The sequence below is a fragment of the Mchenga conophoros genome, linkage group LG20 (assembly GCF_057382185.1).
Source record: "Mchenga conophoros isolate Kocher_MC1m ecotype Shallow Benthic linkage group LG20, M_conophoros_male_GT1.1, whole genome shotgun sequence".
In the NCBI taxonomy this organism is placed as follows: domain Eukaryota; kingdom Metazoa; phylum Chordata; class Actinopteri; order Cichliformes; family Cichlidae; genus Mchenga; species Mchenga conophoros.
In genome coordinates, this window is record NC_140545.1 from 6,437,001 (window position 1) to 6,455,142 (window position 18,142).

General features: G+C 40.7%; 1 protein-coding gene across 5 annotated transcripts in view; it reads left to right on the forward strand.

Moving 5' to 3' along the window:
* The first annotated feature begins 8,159 nt into the window (after nucleotides 1-8,159).
* Nucleotides 8,160-18,142, forward strand: part of kazna (kazrin, periplakin interacting protein a) — a 198,226-nt gene continuing 188,243 nt past the window's right edge. For 4 of the 5 annotated variants that reach the window (XM_085258562.1, XM_085258566.1, XM_085258567.1 and 1 more), the window contains exons 1-2: nucleotides 8,170-8,252; nucleotides 11,116-11,536. In XM_085258562.1, the coding sequence (XP_085114688.1) occupies nucleotides 11,461-11,536 (76 nt within the window). In that variant the 5' untranslated portion in view covers nucleotides 8,170-8,252; nucleotides 11,116-11,460. Of the gene's footprint in view, nucleotides 8,253-11,115; nucleotides 11,537-18,142 lie in introns of all 5 variants that reach the window. The other variant, XM_085258563.1, reaches the window with a different exon arrangement.

Here is an 18,142-nt window from a genome sequence, read left to right on the forward strand (position 1 = left end):
TTTGTGGAGTCTATATGAAACTTTATCTAATGGATCAAGTTGAGTTTAAAGAATCCCAGTAAAGAGCTGCAGCCTTTGGATTGTGTTCTGAAAGTATTCAACAATGGCCAGCTGGTGGCGCACTTTCCTTACTTTAACTTCAGGAATGGCAGATAACTGAGGAGAACGGTAGATAATAATGTAATACCACTGCATCTCTACCACACTACAACATTCTGTTTGAAAAATCCATTCATGTTTTTCTGCACTCTAAAAGAGAGAGGGGGCACTGTTCGTCTCTGGTACATGGAAGAATATCCACAGTTCCCATCCTAGGACCCAATTCTTGAAAAAACAGTTATGTAGTATAGCATTCTTAATTCTACAAGATATATAATCAACAGGAGCAACTCACTACCGCACATTCTTCATGCTGTTTTACTTTACTGTGAAGAAGTGTTGAGAAACCTCTCAATTCTTTATATTTTGCTTCCAAGGAATCTGACTTTTCTTCTATTCTTGTGGTCTTGAGCAAGAATTCTCAAAGCTCTCTGAAGGTCTTTCAAAGTTTTTCTTTGGACATTGGCTGTTTTCCCAACTAATTTTCAGTTTAGTCCTTGTCTCTGACCACTTTCAGAGAAGTGTTTTTTGTTTTTTAAGCTCCTTAGCACTGACCTATGAATCACCCAAGCATAAATAAGGCACCTAACTCAAGGGATGACTCAGTTATTGTGTCTTCACATAACAGAAAACAAAGAACATATTTTAAATTGTATTTTTAGGTACTTTTGCTACTAGTACACATCTTGACAAAAATTGCCAAAGATAAAGTTTGACAGGCTTAAAAAATATCTTCAAACCAATAAGGTGACTCCCAAACACTTAATTGCTAAAAACCTGGGAAATATCTGGATAATGCACACTGTCTTTACAACAACTGAGGAAACTGGACAAGTGGAGGATAAAAGAAAATGTGGCAAGCCTAAAAAAACAGCTTGGTGTTAGCATTGTCTGCTACTAATTACTTACTATATATATAGCTTTTTCATGCTCTATTTGTATGCTTGCACATGCTTAAATCTTGAAAGTGGAGAGTATTTGTATGATATTTAAAAATGTTGAGAAGCCATTTGATTAACTGGTCATTTTCCACATTTCCACATTCTTTTGGCTTGTACAGAAAATTTTCCACGAGCATCAAAGCGGCTCAGTACATTCTTCCTGCAGACTGAGGATAGAAGTAATCTGATGACACAAACAAAATTGAGTCTTGACAGATTCCAACAAACTCCTCCTTGTTCTTCTATACTAAAGGCTACTCAGTATATGCCACTCTTTGCACCACTGTTAGTCTTTCAGCTCCACCTACAGCTAAAATTGCTAATTAGACATTTCCCATCAAAAGCTGAGATTGTGCAGATTAACATTTGAGAGACATGCTGGGCTGCTGGTTAATATGTACCTTTTGGTTGAGCCTTTCTAGAGCATTACACAGCTCAGTCCTTCTGTGTCTGTGTCAGTTAGATGAATAGACCTGCCTGAGTGTATTAAAAATATTTCTTTCCGTTAAGGCCAGAGCAAACATTAACTGAAGAGAGTAATGGCATTTCTGTCACTTTTAACTTATAACTTCATTCTGAATGTGTTTTTATGTGAATTCACAAATACTGGTTAATGTTGCATGAGAGCCACAAACTGATTCTTGGTGCATTATAGCTGAATTACAGCTGACATTTCAAGCTGCAAATGTCTACCAATTTCATCGAAAGGATTTCAAAGTTGGAAATGCTCCTATATTAGGATTTTTGAAAAGCTGTAAAATGCATTTTTCTGCTGGAAGAAGCCATCAGAAGATAGGTACGCTGTGATCATAAAGGGATGGACATAACTGCAACAATACTCAGGCAGGCTGTGGAGTTTAAAGTTTGATCATTCTCTAATGACTTCTCTGTAAACCCTATAGATGATTGTCGGAGACTCTAAGAAGATCAGCAGTTTCTGAAATAGTCAGAATAGCCTGTCTAGCACCAACAACCGTACCGCCAGCTGCTTTAAGCTTTCCTTTGCCTGTATGTAACCACACAAGTAATTTCCATCGACCAACTGGTCTTCGGGTCAAACTAATTTGTCATTTCCACCTTTAGCAAGAACTGTTTTCTTGCATATTATGAGAAGCATTGTGGTGGAAGTTGTTTAATTAGCTTCCTTTTTTATTAAATCTTCATGGAAAGCCACACAGAGCTCTCACTGTCAGATGTGAGTCGGCTTGTCTCACCAATTTGTGTACTAGGGACTGGAATCGGATGGTGTTACTATATCATGATATGAGCTTTATATCATGTAAAAATTTATACCAGTAATAATATGAAGAAAAATTAGGCCAGGAATTTTTTTTTTATTGTCTTTCATTTAAAAAAAAAAAAAGACAAAATATAAAAATACTGCAAATTTTAGCATTGATCCAATACCAAATAAATACGGGGGCGGTACTGATACAATTAACCTATTAGTACAGCTTATGTAGGGGAGAGCAGTGTGTAATGATTAATGAGATGAATCATCATCAGTTTTCAAGTCATGGACACATTTTAATCGTGATTAATTATTTTTACATTCCAATACATATACAAATACAAATGTAGAAGGAAGACACAAAGTAGTCCTATATACATAAGCAACTGAAATTTGTATGTACAGATAAAAATGTACAGAGATATGTACACAAGTGTGTGTGTGTGTGTGTGTGTGTGTGTGTGTGTGTGTGTGTGTGTGTGTGTGTGTGTGTGCAACCATGTTAAACTGGCTGTAAAAGTCTACAACTGAACGAGCTGCTCAGTGCTCGTACAGTCTCATGCAGGGGTGGGAAGTGTTGTCCATGATGGATGTTAGCTCAGACAACATCCTCTCCTCCCCAATCTGCTCAACAGACTTCAGCAGACAGTCCAGGACAGAGCTGGCCCTCTTGACCAGTTTGTTAAGTTTCCCCCTGTCCCTCTCTGCCGTTCCACCACTCCAGCAGACCACAGCATAAAAGATAGCAGTCACCACCACAGTGTCATAGAACATCCTTAGAAGAGTCCTGTTCACCTCAAAGGATCTCAGCTGCCGTAGGAGGTCTAACAACCTGCATAACAGACTATATCAACTTCTGCGTGGATAACACTGACCAGGAAATATCCAAATTTATGATATCGGTATTGGACATAAAAAAAGTGGTATTTTGCCATCTCTAGTATTTATTCTTTCACTGAGCATATACCTGCATCACGAGTGTCAATGATGACGTCTGCAGGCTCAAAAGTCCTGGCCTTGCTCAGCCCCGGTCCACTCACACGCACATGGCTTGCATCACCAATCTCTGACTGCTTAATCATAACAGCAATTGGGCTGCTGGGAATATGACGACCGTTCTTCTTGATCTTAACAAGGTACTTACCAATCTCCTTGGGAACAAACGAGATTCCTAAGACAGACAGACAAAACAGATGAGGGTTAACAACACTTATTCTTGTGTGTGCATGCAGCCCGTTTCAGTTGCTCCTGCTTCTTTCTCCATGCTTTAACTTTTATTACTTCCCCCCCTCTGTCTTTTACTTAGGGATTAATAAAGTATTTGGATTCTGCTGAGTCTCATTGTTTAGCAACTTCTCACTTATCAGGCGGACACTCACCAACGTGAGCGTTACATAGCATCTTCAGCAGGCAGGGCTCCTCTGGCCCTGAGGGTGTTGTAAGAGAGGCTGTTCCCTGGATGAGGTCAAGCTCTCCTATGTCCAGTGGAATATCTGCAGCTAAACCCACCTTCAGATGGTACGTCCTCATGATATCGTCACTTAGAGAAGGAAATGAATTACTTTACTGTAGCTTTTGGGCTGCCATCTTAGAGGCTGCATGGATGGTCTACACTGATGTAAAAAGACAGTTACCAGTAATCCTAGCAGAGAAGGGGCTGCCTGGGATGTGCTTGTCATTGTATTTAACAAGGATGCTGTAGTCTCGTGGCAGCACTGGCAGGTAAGACACCGTGCAGGTTCTGTCCTGGTTGTGCACACAGCCCCTCGATGGCCAGAGACAAACCACCTACAAAGATGTGATATGAACAGACAGTGTCCTGTGTGTTCAAAATCAGAGGGAGCAGGTAAGTCATAGCGAATATAATTGCATTCCACAGCACACAATGTGTGTTTGGCCATGTGACTGTTACCTACCTTCTCCAGCATCTTTGGTTTTAACAGTAAAGACAGCTGGCTTGTTGACAGGCACTGTTCATGTAATCCATGTAGAACTGTAGAACTTTGCCTGATGCCATTCGGACCTCACCTAAAGCAAAGGGCAAAAAACAATGACACTCACACATCACTATGATCAAACTATCTGTTTATAAAGAAGGCTTGTTACCTGTTACCTTGGCAGGTCCCGCTGGCGCGCCGTCCTCCGGCTCACCTCGAGCCACGCGCTGTCCACCCTTACAATAATCACACTGTTGCTGTAACAGTATATTCAACAGCTGCAGCTCTCCCACTGCCAGCTGTACACATCACCACCAAACAACAACAGTAAAAGCAGAGCACAGGTTTTAAGCCAGCGAGGCATGATTTTAGATGCCGGTGAGTCCATCTCACCTGCAGCGCCATTGCAGACCACACCCCGCCACAATAATAAAGTATTTTTTAGTTTAATTATAAACTTTGTCCTAATTATGTCCTGGGTTTTAACTATTTAATCAGTATCGGTATTGGTATCAGCGATACTAGCCCGTATTTACTTGGTATCGGATCGATACCAAAATATGCAGTATTGCACACCACTACCTCGTGCCCAGCTAATAAGAAAAGCAGACATGGGTGCGCAACTGCGCGTGTAGTTTAAATATAGCAATATTGCCTCTGTTTCATCGGCCGGCCAAGTGGCTCATGGGAAGCGACAAGGCCTGTAAGCAGAGTTTGAACTAGAGCGGCGATGGTTCGAGTCCCATCTGCATCCGCTCTGTACTGCCCTCAGTACACTTCAGCCAGCTGAGTCTGTAGAGCTCCAGACTCACTCTGCCTTTTACGTTTTCTTCAAATCCCTTGTTAACTTTTGGGTGGAAAGGTGTTCAAGGTACCACAAAGCCGACTGGGTCATGCTCCTCACACTTTTTACATAGCCCGACTGATACAGTTTATCTGCTGATGGCGACTGACTCGGTCAAGGTAAATATAACCATGTCATTATTATGAAAAAGACACACAGCTTATCATCTTATATTTCTGAAATACCTAAAATCACTTGTTATGATCCAATGTTGTCAGTGTTTGTTTTATGTGTGATTCCTCCCACCAGAGGATGGCTGTGGGTTTTTTCCCCTTTTCTTTCTTAGGGGGTGGACACCTGGGCGTGCCTGCTGAGTAGTTGGGTGGAGTCTCTTCCTGTTCTCGGATTGGATAACTGGTTGATCACCTCCAGTATTTAACCACCAGATGACAGCCACTTGGCCTCTCCTAGCCTCCTCCATCCAACAAAGCACATGTGTTTTTGAGTCGTTATTTTGTAGAGTGTCTTTGCCCATTGATTTGCAAGTATAACCAAGTACAACCTTTTTGTGTGTGTGTGTCTGGCAATAGAACCTAAGTCTTGTAAATAGCTGTAAATAGATTTGTAAAGTAGCAATTGTGTATTTTGTTTCACCTTGTATACATTGTTCACTGCAGCAGCCTAGTAGGCGTGAGAAGCCATTTTTGTTGATCAAGTTTTCTCCTGTTTTTTGTTAGAAAGTTAGGTAAGTGAATTGTCTTTTGGTTGGTTTTTATTTGTGTAGGAAAGCATAGGGACCATTAAGGAGTTTTGTTTGTTATTTTTGGCATTGCTCACTGCTGAGGCAAATAAATGGCTGCTTAGCACTTTAAAAGATACTAAACATTAAACATTTAAAAATATATTGTCCTCTCTGGTTACTTTGGTATGATTGACTCTGAATTACTTTATGGTAAATAACACACTATTGACAAAAAACGGTGTAAGAATTCCAGATCAACGGTTTTTAGTTTAACATACAAATGACGACCTTTGACCTTCATCAGGTTTTATTTAATTGTCAGAGAAAACATGTGCTCTTCATGCAGCTGATTACATTCAGTGTGTAAAACAGAAGCTCTGCAGGTCTGAGATCAGCAGCTGTCTGAAACACCAAAATGAGGTAGTGCTAATGCTGATATACAGTGACACAGTTACATGGGGGATTCATCCCTTTGACTTTTCGTCTTTAACTTTACCAATAAAACAGCTGCAGCTTTCACTGACAGCACATGTGGTACTTTAACCTTTATACTGGGGCGACCGTGGCTCAGGGGGTTGGGAATCGCATCTGTAACTGGAAGGTCGCCGGTTCGATCCCTGGGCTCTCTGTCCAGGTCGTTGTGTCCCTGGGCAAGACACTTTACCCTACTTGCCTACTGGTGTTGGCCAGAGGGGCCGATGGCGCGATATGGCAGCCTCGCTTCTGTCAGTCTGCCCCAGGGCAGCTGTGGCTACAACTGTAGCTGCCTCCACCAGTGTATGAATGTGAGAGTGAATGAATAGTGGTATTGTAAAGCGCTTTGGGTGCCTTGAAAAGCGCTATATAAATCCAATCCATTATTATTACTGTTCATCAGTTAACATGTGAACATGTTGGATGATCTGTCTGCTGTCACTGGATGGTGCTGAGGTCTGAATCTGAGGACAGTTCCTGTAATCACAAAGAGAACAGAATCATCACAAACTGAAATCTAAAGTTAATCTGTGAAATAAAGCTGATCCTTCCCTGTCCTCACACACTTGGGATCTGAAGTTCTACTCTTACATTTTGTTCAGTTCTACAGTTCTGCTGACAGCTGATGTTTGAGCTGTTTATTTTAAAAAGGACAAAGCCTTATATACTATAAATACTATATAAACAGATTTTCCAATATAATGTTTACCTTCGAGTTGTTGGTGCTTTGTAAATGGAAATCTCCAGAGATGAGAAGATGTCTGCTCCTGCATCGTGGTCACCAACATACAGAGGTATTATCCGCAGTGTTTAAGCTGCTGCCTGAGTACTGAAAAAATATTTCTCTTGAAGGATGTAAGCTGTATATATATGTATATATATATATATGCAAATACATATATACATATACATACACACACACACACACACACACACACACACACACACACACACACACACACACACACACACATATACATATACATATATATATATATATAAGTGCAAGATTTAAAAAAAAAATGGTGTTACTGTACAGATGTGGTAAGAGACTGAAAACATGCTGTTGTTTGCACGTATTTAATAATCATCTCTGCACAGGTCTCAGGACCTAGCTAAGGACGGTAGTTACGGATTAGCTTACAAACACATTTAACTTAAAAGTGCGGTGGGGCCTCGGATCTGTCTATCCGGTAGTTCAGACTGAAGACCACCTCAGGCCGTCAGGTTAAAACAGTCGGTTGTGGTTTTGTAACGTAAACGCTGGAGCTCCTCTCGGCGTCCCTGCTCTATCTGCCTTTCCCGAACAGAGATGCGCAAGTTTATCTGTGACTGCAGCTGCCAGTCAAAGCTGTTATGATGACGTTGCACCCCATTATAAAAGCATTATGGTAGTAATTAGAATCAAACTTATGGGAAAGGAGACCCCTTGAACATAAATCAGGGTGATGAGAACACTTGATAATGAAAGAAAGAATCTTTGGAAAAAATTATCTGGGAATTTATCGGAGAATATTTTTTATTTTTATTTTAGTCTGACCCCAGTCCCCATCCGCTAACATGGATCAGGCGGGGTTTCTGACCTATACTGCAGCCAGACACCAGGGGGCGATAGAGACGTTTTGTCTTAATTTTTGGGAAGCTCTTCGCGTCGTCCATGTTTTCTACAGTCATTGGTAAGCACAAGCAATTGCTTTTGTCAAATTGCCTATGCTGTTGAAATATCTAACAGACCAAAATATTTTTCAGTGGTGAATGATATTAGGAAAACCCGGAGTTATTATTTTGTAACTGCATTATAAGTAGCAGATAATAAGGGATGCAATTGAGCTGCAGTTAGAGGTTAATGTTTACAACCATACCCAAGCTGGCCCCCCTGCCTTTGGCCACACAGCTGTGTAAATAAATTTGGCAAGGTGGCTTTTGGTCTGACTGTAGACTGAGTTAAAATCACAGTTGCACAGGCACTGGGTGACTGATCTCCATTTCCTGGACGGTAAAAGCAGGGTTTCCTTTCTTGGAGTTAGTCAACTCAGATTTTAGGGTAAGTTAAAGAGGTTGTTATCTATATTATGATAAAAGCCTACATAGTTGCCTCGGTCTTTCATAGTGTTCGATGTCTGTACTTTAACCCAGACAGATTTGTGTGATATTGTGAGGTATTGGTCATCTGTGTGCTTGTGCATGTGTGTCTCAAACTGGAGGACCTGATCATAAATGTGTTTCTCCATTGAGTTACAAGTGATCAAAGAAAACATCATCTGAGTGCTTCAAAGTGTTGGTTCTTGAATATAAATGAGACAGGCCCCAGTCAAATTTAACAGGGGTGCTGGCTAAAAATGAAATCCTACCCACAGAAAGGCAGCAGCTCTCTCCTGTCTGTAGAGACAAGGTCCAAGTTTCTGACCATCAGTCATTTACGGACGAAAAGTAATCTCTGCCTAAATGTAATTGTTCATTAACATGCAGTGCAGTGGGCGTGAGTTTAATTTGAAATTGGCAGTTAGGCTGAATCTTTTATTTGCTGTGGGCAAATGATAAGCCCAGGGGCAAATAATATATGAAGAGAGCGGAAAGATTTTTTATTTCATGACTCTTTGGTATTATGAGGAAACAGTAGCAGTGGCTTACATCAGTCTGTGACGCTGACATATCGCTGTAATTTCCGCAGCCCCTTGTGTCATGGCTGTAGCCAGCAGTGTAATGCAGATGCACACGATTCAGCAGCAATAGGTGCAGTAAACTGTGTGTGTTTTTTCTAAAGCTGCTTTGTTCTCCACCTGGTGAACCTCACATTTTCACTCTTTAGAAGCTTTTAGCGGTTCTGAGTCAAATGAACACAAATGGTTTGGGGTTTTTACTGGAGGTTTTTTTTTTCTCTGACACATTCAAAAGCTCCAGGAAATGGATTTTACTCAAATTGAACACATATGGGTGAGAGTGCTGCTTTGTAATTGCACTGAGGAAATCCATGAGCTGTCAGATACTGTAGTTCTTAGGATTTATAGCACATGTGTAAAGGAATTTAGCTCACTTGATGTTCTTTAAGTAATTAAGAATTCAAACAAGTCCAATTACACTCTTTGGGAATAAGGGATTAGGTTTCAGGTGCCTTAAGTAGCAGTGCCTGGCAGGTGATTTTTTTTAGCTTGGAGCCATGCCAGTATACGTATAGTGACAAACCATAGCCCTGAGGTGCGAGAACTCCCAGTGCTCACAAGCTCAGCAGTAACTTCAAACTGTGATGCTGCATTTGTATGCTCAACACAGCTGAAGATCTTAGCCCAGGGCAATGTCGAATTCTCACAGGAAGCTCTGGTGAGAAGTGAGGAAACATGATCAGAGATGATTGAAAACAAAAACAGCCACGCAGAAGTCTAAGAAGGAGAAACTTTTGATCTTCTTCTTGTTAATTTCATCACTTATTCTCGGTGTGATGCACAATATTAAATTCCAACAACTGAGAGATGGATTGCAATTTTTTCCCCCTACTTCTGGGTGGGTCGGAGACCTGACCTGCGTCTTATTTGTCAAAAACCTAAATGACTTGGTAGACTTTGAATGATGCAGTGTGTCATCTGGAAGTACGGATTAGGTTTGGATGTGCACAAACATGAAATGCTGACAGGACCCGTCAGGATCACAGCGGTTTTGTGAAGAGAGATGAGAGGAAAAAAATACATCACAGTACCTCCGGCCATGCTTGTTCTGGCTATTGTGATGTTTATTTGAGTCAAATTCAACGTCTTCTTTGGTGCAGCCAGAGTCACTTATGTCGAACTTGTCCTTGGCTCGAATCTTGATCTCGGGAATTAAAATTCATGTAGCCCTGCAGATCCTAATGCCGCTCATTTGCCGCCTCTCGCAACTGTTAGTTCAAAGCTAAGAGGGATGTGACACTGGCTTTACGAGTTGAAGCTAAGTCCCTCCAAGCAAGCAGCACTTTGTGGGTGTAATAAAAACCAACAGGATACAAGGATAAAGTACTACTGTAAAAGTCACTTCTTTCCTCTCTCTGCGTGCTCTTAATGCGGGAGCAGAACAGGCACAGTAACGAGGACATTAATAAAGGATGCGGATCCATTTTTAATGATCCACTGGCCCCTTTAGTTTGAAACCGATTTTATTTTGTGCTCGCGGTCGAGCTTTATCTTCAGGATCCCTGTTTTTTGCCTTGCGAGGGACTCGTGAAAGCCGTTTTGCTTGCACAAGCAAAGTGCTGCATAAAACCTGCATACACCTGACTGTTTGTGTGTGAGTGAGACACAGAGAGAGATGCAGTCTTCTCTGTCTATATTTGGAAGATAATCCTCAAGTATGAATGTAAGGGGGGAGAAAGGGAGGGAAGAAAGAATGGTAGCTGAACCAAATTCAGTTTGGAGTCAAATATATGAGAAGAGTGTGGGGAGGTGCGCACGAAATCAAAACACTGGGTATGCTGCCGTTGCTTTATAGTGCATCTATAAGTGCAGATTATGAACATGTGCCATATCATTCTTCATCATTTTTATGTATTTTACATTCAGTGCATCTCAACTTAACACTTCTCAACAGTTAGATTAAAGAGAAGCAGTTGAAAAAAAAAAAAAAAGGCTACATTTCACTGTGTGTTATACTTGTATAACTATGCATGTGACAAATAAAGAACCTTGAACCTTGAACCAGTTATGTAGACAGAGGGAATCAAAGCCATGGAAAGTCTCAAGTAGCAGCAGCTACAGAATAATGTAAAAACCAGTTACACACACATGCACACACATGCACACATAGTCATCTCTGTTCTTGCTTTCGTCAGGGGAGAGAGTCTGCCTTCTCTCTGCAGCAGGGTTCTCCTTCTCATTGCTCTCTCTGACTCTCTCTCTCTCTTGCTTTGTTCATGCTGTGTTTGCTATGCTCTCTGTCTGAAGCAGCGCCACACTAGAGCCCTAATGAGCAGGCTGAGAGCAACCCAACGCAGATCTCCTATCAGCCGAAGAGCAGCAGCAACTCTGACGGCATCTGAGGCAACAAGACGCGGAACTGATCTGCAGTCAGCAGGGAGGCAGCTGTAGAAAGCAAATGACATCCCAGGAAAAGGCGTGGGAGAGGTTGTGAAGTGTCTTCAAAGGCAAATTAGCAGTCAATTGAGAGACAGGAGAGGAGAGGATTGGTCCAGTGTGATCGCTAACCTTCCACACTCCGAGGCAGACTCTCACTCCACTTTTCTCTTCTTGAGCCGAAGGACCTCGCCACTTCACCGGAGGAGCCCAGCCATGGAGGAGATGCTCACCTGCAGCCGAAGCCCTTTCTCCCAGGTGTTTGGGCGTCAGGGTCAGCTCATGCAAGCCAGTGAGTGCAAACATCAACACTAAATTATCTTGTGCATCCTGTTTGATTCTGATTGACTGTTGCAGTGTTTAAATAATGCATGGACGCACTGTTCATTTATATTCGGTAAGCTTTTTGAAAGTAGCCTATTCTGAAAAATTAATAAATAAAAATACAGCAACGCGGTTATGCAAAATTAAGGTGTTTAGGGAGGCAACATTTCAAAATGTGCGTCCTACTTTTGCAATTAGGAAATCGTTTTTTAATGTAACTTTGTTTCGACGCTTCGAGTGCAATTAATCCTTCAGTTCCTTCAACATATTTAATCATGTTATCGAAGGTATTAATATTTTTGCCTCCACACAGTTTTGTAATTATATATATACATATATATATATATATATATATATTTTCTTAATATATATATTATAAAGTATATGGAGTCCTTTGGAGTGTAAAGCAGTTGGCCAGAGTGTGTTACTGTTGATAGACTGTGATGCTCCTTTCACACACACACACACACACATGAGCAATGTCATGTGTGAAGATGCGTGTGCTCCGACTTGTGCGTGTGAGAGGTGGGTATGTGGGATTGAAGCTCACTTTTTCATGGGTGCAATCCTTTGATCTCCGTCTGGTTGAACATGCCACAGGTCTAAAAAGAAAAAAGAACGAGATCAGCCGCAGAAAATTCAGCTCATTAATTGAACACAACAGCACGAGCAGCTGTAAAATAGTAGCAAATGGAATAACTGAGCAATAACTCCTTATTTTTTTTATCCAGCCAGAGTAGCGTCACTGTAAACCTTTAGGACATTTTACCTTATTGACAAAATGCATTTACAATATGAGGTTTCTGAGTAAATGAGTCCAGATTGTAGTTGTTTAAACAATTATTCCTATATTCAGTTGATATTTTTCTGCCTCCATACATACATTTGGGTTTTGCGATCAAACCTCACAGCGTGACAAAACCTGCCTCGGTTGATCTGTTGCAAAGTGTCACGTAATCCCCAGAACAGAAAATGGAAGCCTTTGGCCTTAAGAGACCTGAGCAGAGAGTTTTGAGTTCTCACAGGTTTGCTGCAGATTGAACTGGGCGCATATACATCCTCTGTGGTGCAGAAATATTATTTTAAAACAGGAGCGCTGGCTTTTTCTTTTTGCGTGTGTGTGTTTAGTTGAGCTGTACCCTTTCGGGTTTTGTCTTCTCCTTCATCAGGAAATCGTGTCTTGTTTTTAAGATGCTGTTTAGCAGTAGGAACAAAAGTCGTCTTTTTGGAAATGTTCTGTGATGGCACACTGTACAATGTAAACTTTTTTTAATAGAACTACTCCTTGTATTTTATAATAGCTGCTTCTTGGAGTCCTAAGTGGTAATTAGGAGGATTGGATAGGTTTTTCTGATTTGAAAGACTGAAATGATTACTCACTTAGGTGCTCATCCAGGCATTGTGAATAACACAGCAGGCAGTGTTAACGCAGTGGAAAATCAAGGGAAAAAGACATGACTGGTTAAACGTTTAGAGGCATTTCAGGGTTTCTTTGTGCAATTTGTTTCCGTTCTATTACTTACTGAAACATATCCACATTTGTTATTCAGCCTATGTTGTATATTTATTATACATAAGCCCGGCCGAATAATAACTTCAAGTCAAACTGTGACGCTTTCCCCCAGTGCCTACTTATCAGTCACAGGATAGGTGAGAGCGCCGGGTGCATTAAACCTAAATGCCACTCTCTGGTTGTGAAGATGACATTATCATTGCATGTGTTGTGATGAATTACAGCCTGTCTTACGCTACCCCAAGTTATCTATGCTCTTTGAAGCTCGTGCTGCATGTCTGCGATTTCGGATGTGAGAGAGGGAAGGGAAGGGAAGGGGGAGGTGGAAGGAGGAGGAGGAGGGGACGGGCGGGGAGAGGGGCAAGAAAGTGAGCAGGCTGCAAATTGTGTGAATAAGAGATGGCTGTTTTAATCTATTTTTAGCAACAACCTTACATACTGTTGCACAGCTGTTGGAAGGCTAATCCACAGTGGCGCTGGCTTGCAATATCGGAACAGTAATTATAGGGGGATTTTATTTTATTTTGTTATCTTTGGCTGTCACCCATCATTGGATCAGGAGTCCCTCAGCTATATGTAAAGGCCTGTTTGAATTGCAGAGAGAAAATCCATTCCATGAGTGTTGCACATGCCCAAAGACTTGAATATTAACAACCTTCTGGTGGTACCAGAGCAGAATAAACAGTTTTCTCATGAATCATATTCACGTGGCACTGCCAGGTGCGTAATCCTGCAATAAATTCTCTTATTCCCCACTGGTGGTGTGATTTGGGTTGTGTTCAGTTTTGTGACGTGTTGTCAAAAAAAATGAAATTAAATAAATAAAATCCTTCAGCAGCCGATGCTCCCATTTGTTCGGGGAGCGTGACAACAGATTTTTGGCTTTTGAATAGTTGAATTACTCTGGGAAAGTTTATTTCTTACGTCAGTGACTTTCCAAGGTTAAACCAGTCAAGGTAGAGCACCGCTACCCATTAAATTAGGTGTGTGTGCTGTCAGATGCATTCTTTGCTTTTTGTTACTTTAATTGAAGTTAAAAGACTTGTTTCCCTTGAGGAAAACAAAGAAAAAAGACAATTCTGACCCGTTTTAGACACCAATAAGACCCTACAGAAGCTCAAAAATGATTTGAAGCCTCCCGGCTGTTGCTGCGTAGGAACCAACATTCATGTTGTTTTTTTCATGTCCCACATTGTTTCTCAGCCCCAATTCCTTTCTAACCCCTGTCAGGTCGGAAGTAAATCGCCGTGTAAAACGATTAATGTCCAACACTAAATTTGACTACACTGGCTTCCCCCTGCTGAGCATTTCTTTATTTGTTGATTCGGGCTTTGTCGTGTTTGAAGCTGGAATAATACCGTAAGTAAATTGCCTTCTCTGAGACCATTTCGAGCTGAGGCTCTGTGAAAATGAAAATAAAAATGGAACACAGTCATTTGCAAATCATATAAACCCTCATATTGAAAAGGGTAGAAATGGAAAGTTGAAAAATATTATCGTTGATGGAAAAATCTCTTCTTCATTTGGGAAAAAAAACCCAACAAAATGTTGCGACTGAGGTGTTTTTAGAAACTCTGCTGCGCCACGTCTTCTTTTAACAGTATTATCTTTTAGCTTTAGGGAACTCAGGGGAGCAATTGGTGAAGTTTTAAAAGTGAAATGTTTTCCTATTCTTGCTTGATATTGGATTTCAGCTGCTCAGCAGTTTTAACTTTTTGTTTCATAATGTGCCAAGTGTTTTCACTGGGTGACAGGTCACGACTGCAGGAAACTGAGGTAACTGTGGTTGTTGTGCTGCATGACATCACGTGGCTAAAAAAAACATGCATTCCCTTATTGTTTGGGCTAAATGGTGCCTTCAAGGCCGTAGGAGTTACCCTCCTTCCCATCACAGTTTTTGAGCTATTCATCGATAACTCGGGCTCTCGGTTGTTCATGAGTACCAAAAAGACTTTCAGCTTTTTGGACCACATGAGTTTTCCAAGTCACCTCAGCCCACTCAACCCAGTCAATGTGCTTTTGTTTTTAATTTCCATGTTAGAGTTTTCACTTGGCAAATGTGTAAAAGTGTTTCCAGAATTGTCTCTGAGGCCATGCAGTGCTGCCTGAGGGCCATTCACTGGTAGTTTTTAGCCTCGGCCTTGTACGGAGGCTATTCTCCTGATTTTCTAAATCTGTCAATGATATTATAGAAACATTATTCCTAAACTGCTGAACTATTTCACGCAGTCGTAGATTTTGTTTTTTGTTGTTGAAACATTTATCTCCATTAAAAGTGACATGGAAGACTTTCCCAACTTAAACATTGGCGCAGAGTATGTTTTCAGTTTTTTGGCAAAGTTGGAAGCACTGTTTCCTTTCTTGCCTGTCACTTTACCCTTGAATATCTTCCTAATACCTCAATAAACCGTTGGTAAATCCCCGCTCAGGAGAGGTGGACGTGATTTGAAATTTTAATACATGACCACTGCAGGTGCAGAACATATTTTGGTCTTCTTTGAAGTGATTAATTCCTCTCCTTCTTCCACTTGTGTTATGGTTCCAGCTCACTCACAGATTCCTCACACCTCCTTACCCGGTGGGCTTTCCTGCAGTTAGAGATTAGCTTCATGCTGCTGGTGTTGCTAATCATGTAGACGGAGTCACTTTGCAAGAGGTTTGCTGGTGCAGTCTGTGTGTGCACTCAGCTAGGTAACTTTTTTTTCTTTTTGCACATGGTGAGTCTTGGATTTGGGCTGTTTCAATGTATTTAGTTTACTCATAAAGGAAACCCCTTGATCGGTCAGCTCTTTGCACCAACACGCTCCATCTGCTGTCATTTTGATGTGCGATGAAAGAAAAATCACACAGAACAAACGTGATGAGTCATACAGTTTTCACATGAGCAGAAAATAATTGATGTACTGACAGTGACCACACAATCATGACTCTGCAGGACTTTTGATTTGACTTTGCCATGTGTTTTCAGATTTACCTTGCAGATTTAATTAGAGCAGTGGATGAAGTGTTCAATATTGATCCCTCTGAGGTATTGTGCAGTGCATTGTTTTTTGGATTTAAGGTACTGTATTCTGCTGCATTCACCTTGTGCTATTTTGCATAACGTTTTTGGAATATCTTGTGTAGTGTATACGGAACATAAACGGCGATTATCTCACAAGGTTTAACGTCTAATCTCAAGCCTGCAGCAGTTTAAAAACTAAATACAAAAATAGAGGTATACATCACAGGGGAAATCATTATGTAACACGCCTCCACATACTTTTTTGTCTAGGTTGCGTATTGACTGGTCAAATACAGATGAGCACAGGTCATTCGTCTGCACCGCTGGGCAGACTTATCTTCAGATGGCCATGATATTGGCATCCGGGAAGCTAAATCACAGCAGGGCATCTGAATCACATGTGACTGTGCTCACTTATCCATGCAGAAGACCGATGAACTGTGCAAGTACTTCTTTTTTGAGAAATAATATCCATGTTGGCCTATTTGAAACACTATAACCTTTTCCTCAGTCGCAGCAAAACATGTTGCATGAAGTTGTTTTGGGAATCGTTCTCATAGCAGACATCCACCTTCTGAGTTTATTATTCAGAAGCCAGTGCTCGCAGAGGAAAAATGCTGTCAGTGCAGACCATGGCACACCTGGTACATCCTGAAAAATTTATAATGCACACATCCCTAGCTGTTCCTGTGCTTATAGAACTGGCATCCCCAGCTTTTATTAGCCCTGGGATAAATCAGAACGCTCCAGAGGAGCCTGATTGAAAACAGAGTTAGGGTCAGCAGGCTCTTTCTTGGCACATCTTATCCTGTAGTGTACCCCAATTCCAACATAAAGTTTGTGTCAGCACAGCCTGTCACACACAGAGGTGATCGTGAATGCAGATTGCATATGTTTAAAACTGTTGTGTTATTTTTCCCCCTTATCGTTTTTCACAGGAGTCAGATTTAGAAGCAGCAAGCGGGGGGAAAAAAAACAACAAAAAAACCCATAAACCTGTAGTCTGGCGATATTTATCTACAGGAGAATGACAGCCTAAACAGAGAGCATGTTTGATGCTGTGAAGATGTGATGCAGAAAGTGTGGAAAGTGCTGCAGTATAATGAAGCCGTACCATACAAGCGCCCTCAAAGACATGGTGCTGTGATGTGATCTGTACTTTGGAGCTTCATACAGAAGTCACAGTTAATACAGTCTGTAATATTTAGCTTCTCCTTCGGCTGCTCCACTCATAACTGTTGGAGTACTGGGATACATTTTAGCAGAAAGTCAATAGAAATGTAAATGCACAGATTAAATCCTGAGCTATTTAGATATGAAGCTTGAACTTGTAATTTTTTAAAAGCCAGTAAAGCATATGATATAATGCCCTATACATGTGTTAAAGGGATATATTAAGTAGAGAATAATATTTTTTCTGTAGTAATATGCTAAAGTATAGCTAATATGTAGAAAATGAATTGTTTTGAATTTGTTTTGTCTGCATTTACTTGAAAAAAAAAGTTAAAAAAATTAATTGTACCAGTAACAGAAAGCACAAAGTGTAACAACCACTTTTTTTCTTCAGAGAGATAGCTCATTTATTTACTTATTTATTTTTTGAACTATTTTTTAAATGTATTTTTTTAAAGAACCATCCTTGGAAGAAGAAAAAATGCTGCCAAATCATCTTAGTAAAATCTGCACAGTCAAATGTATCTGCTGTGTTAAAGTGCTGGCAGAAATCTCAGAGCTACTTATCCAGATTTAAGAAATGAAAACAAAACTCTGTGCTATTATCTTTCTGTTTGTGTTTTGAGGAAGCCAATTTTGCTCTAAACATTGTGCTATTTTATCGGCAGCCACAAGCAGCCACTGAACCAAATAGCCTGCTTTAAAATGGGTATGAGAGGGCAGGCTAACCAAACACAAATGAGAGGAAATAGGCTGTGCAATTGAAAACATTTCCACTGTAGGAAAAAAGAGAGAGAAAAACAAACAAAGAAACAAACCTAAAACTCAAGTAAGGAAATCTCTTACTACAAAAATATGGGTAAGAGGAGAAGATGAAGAGATTT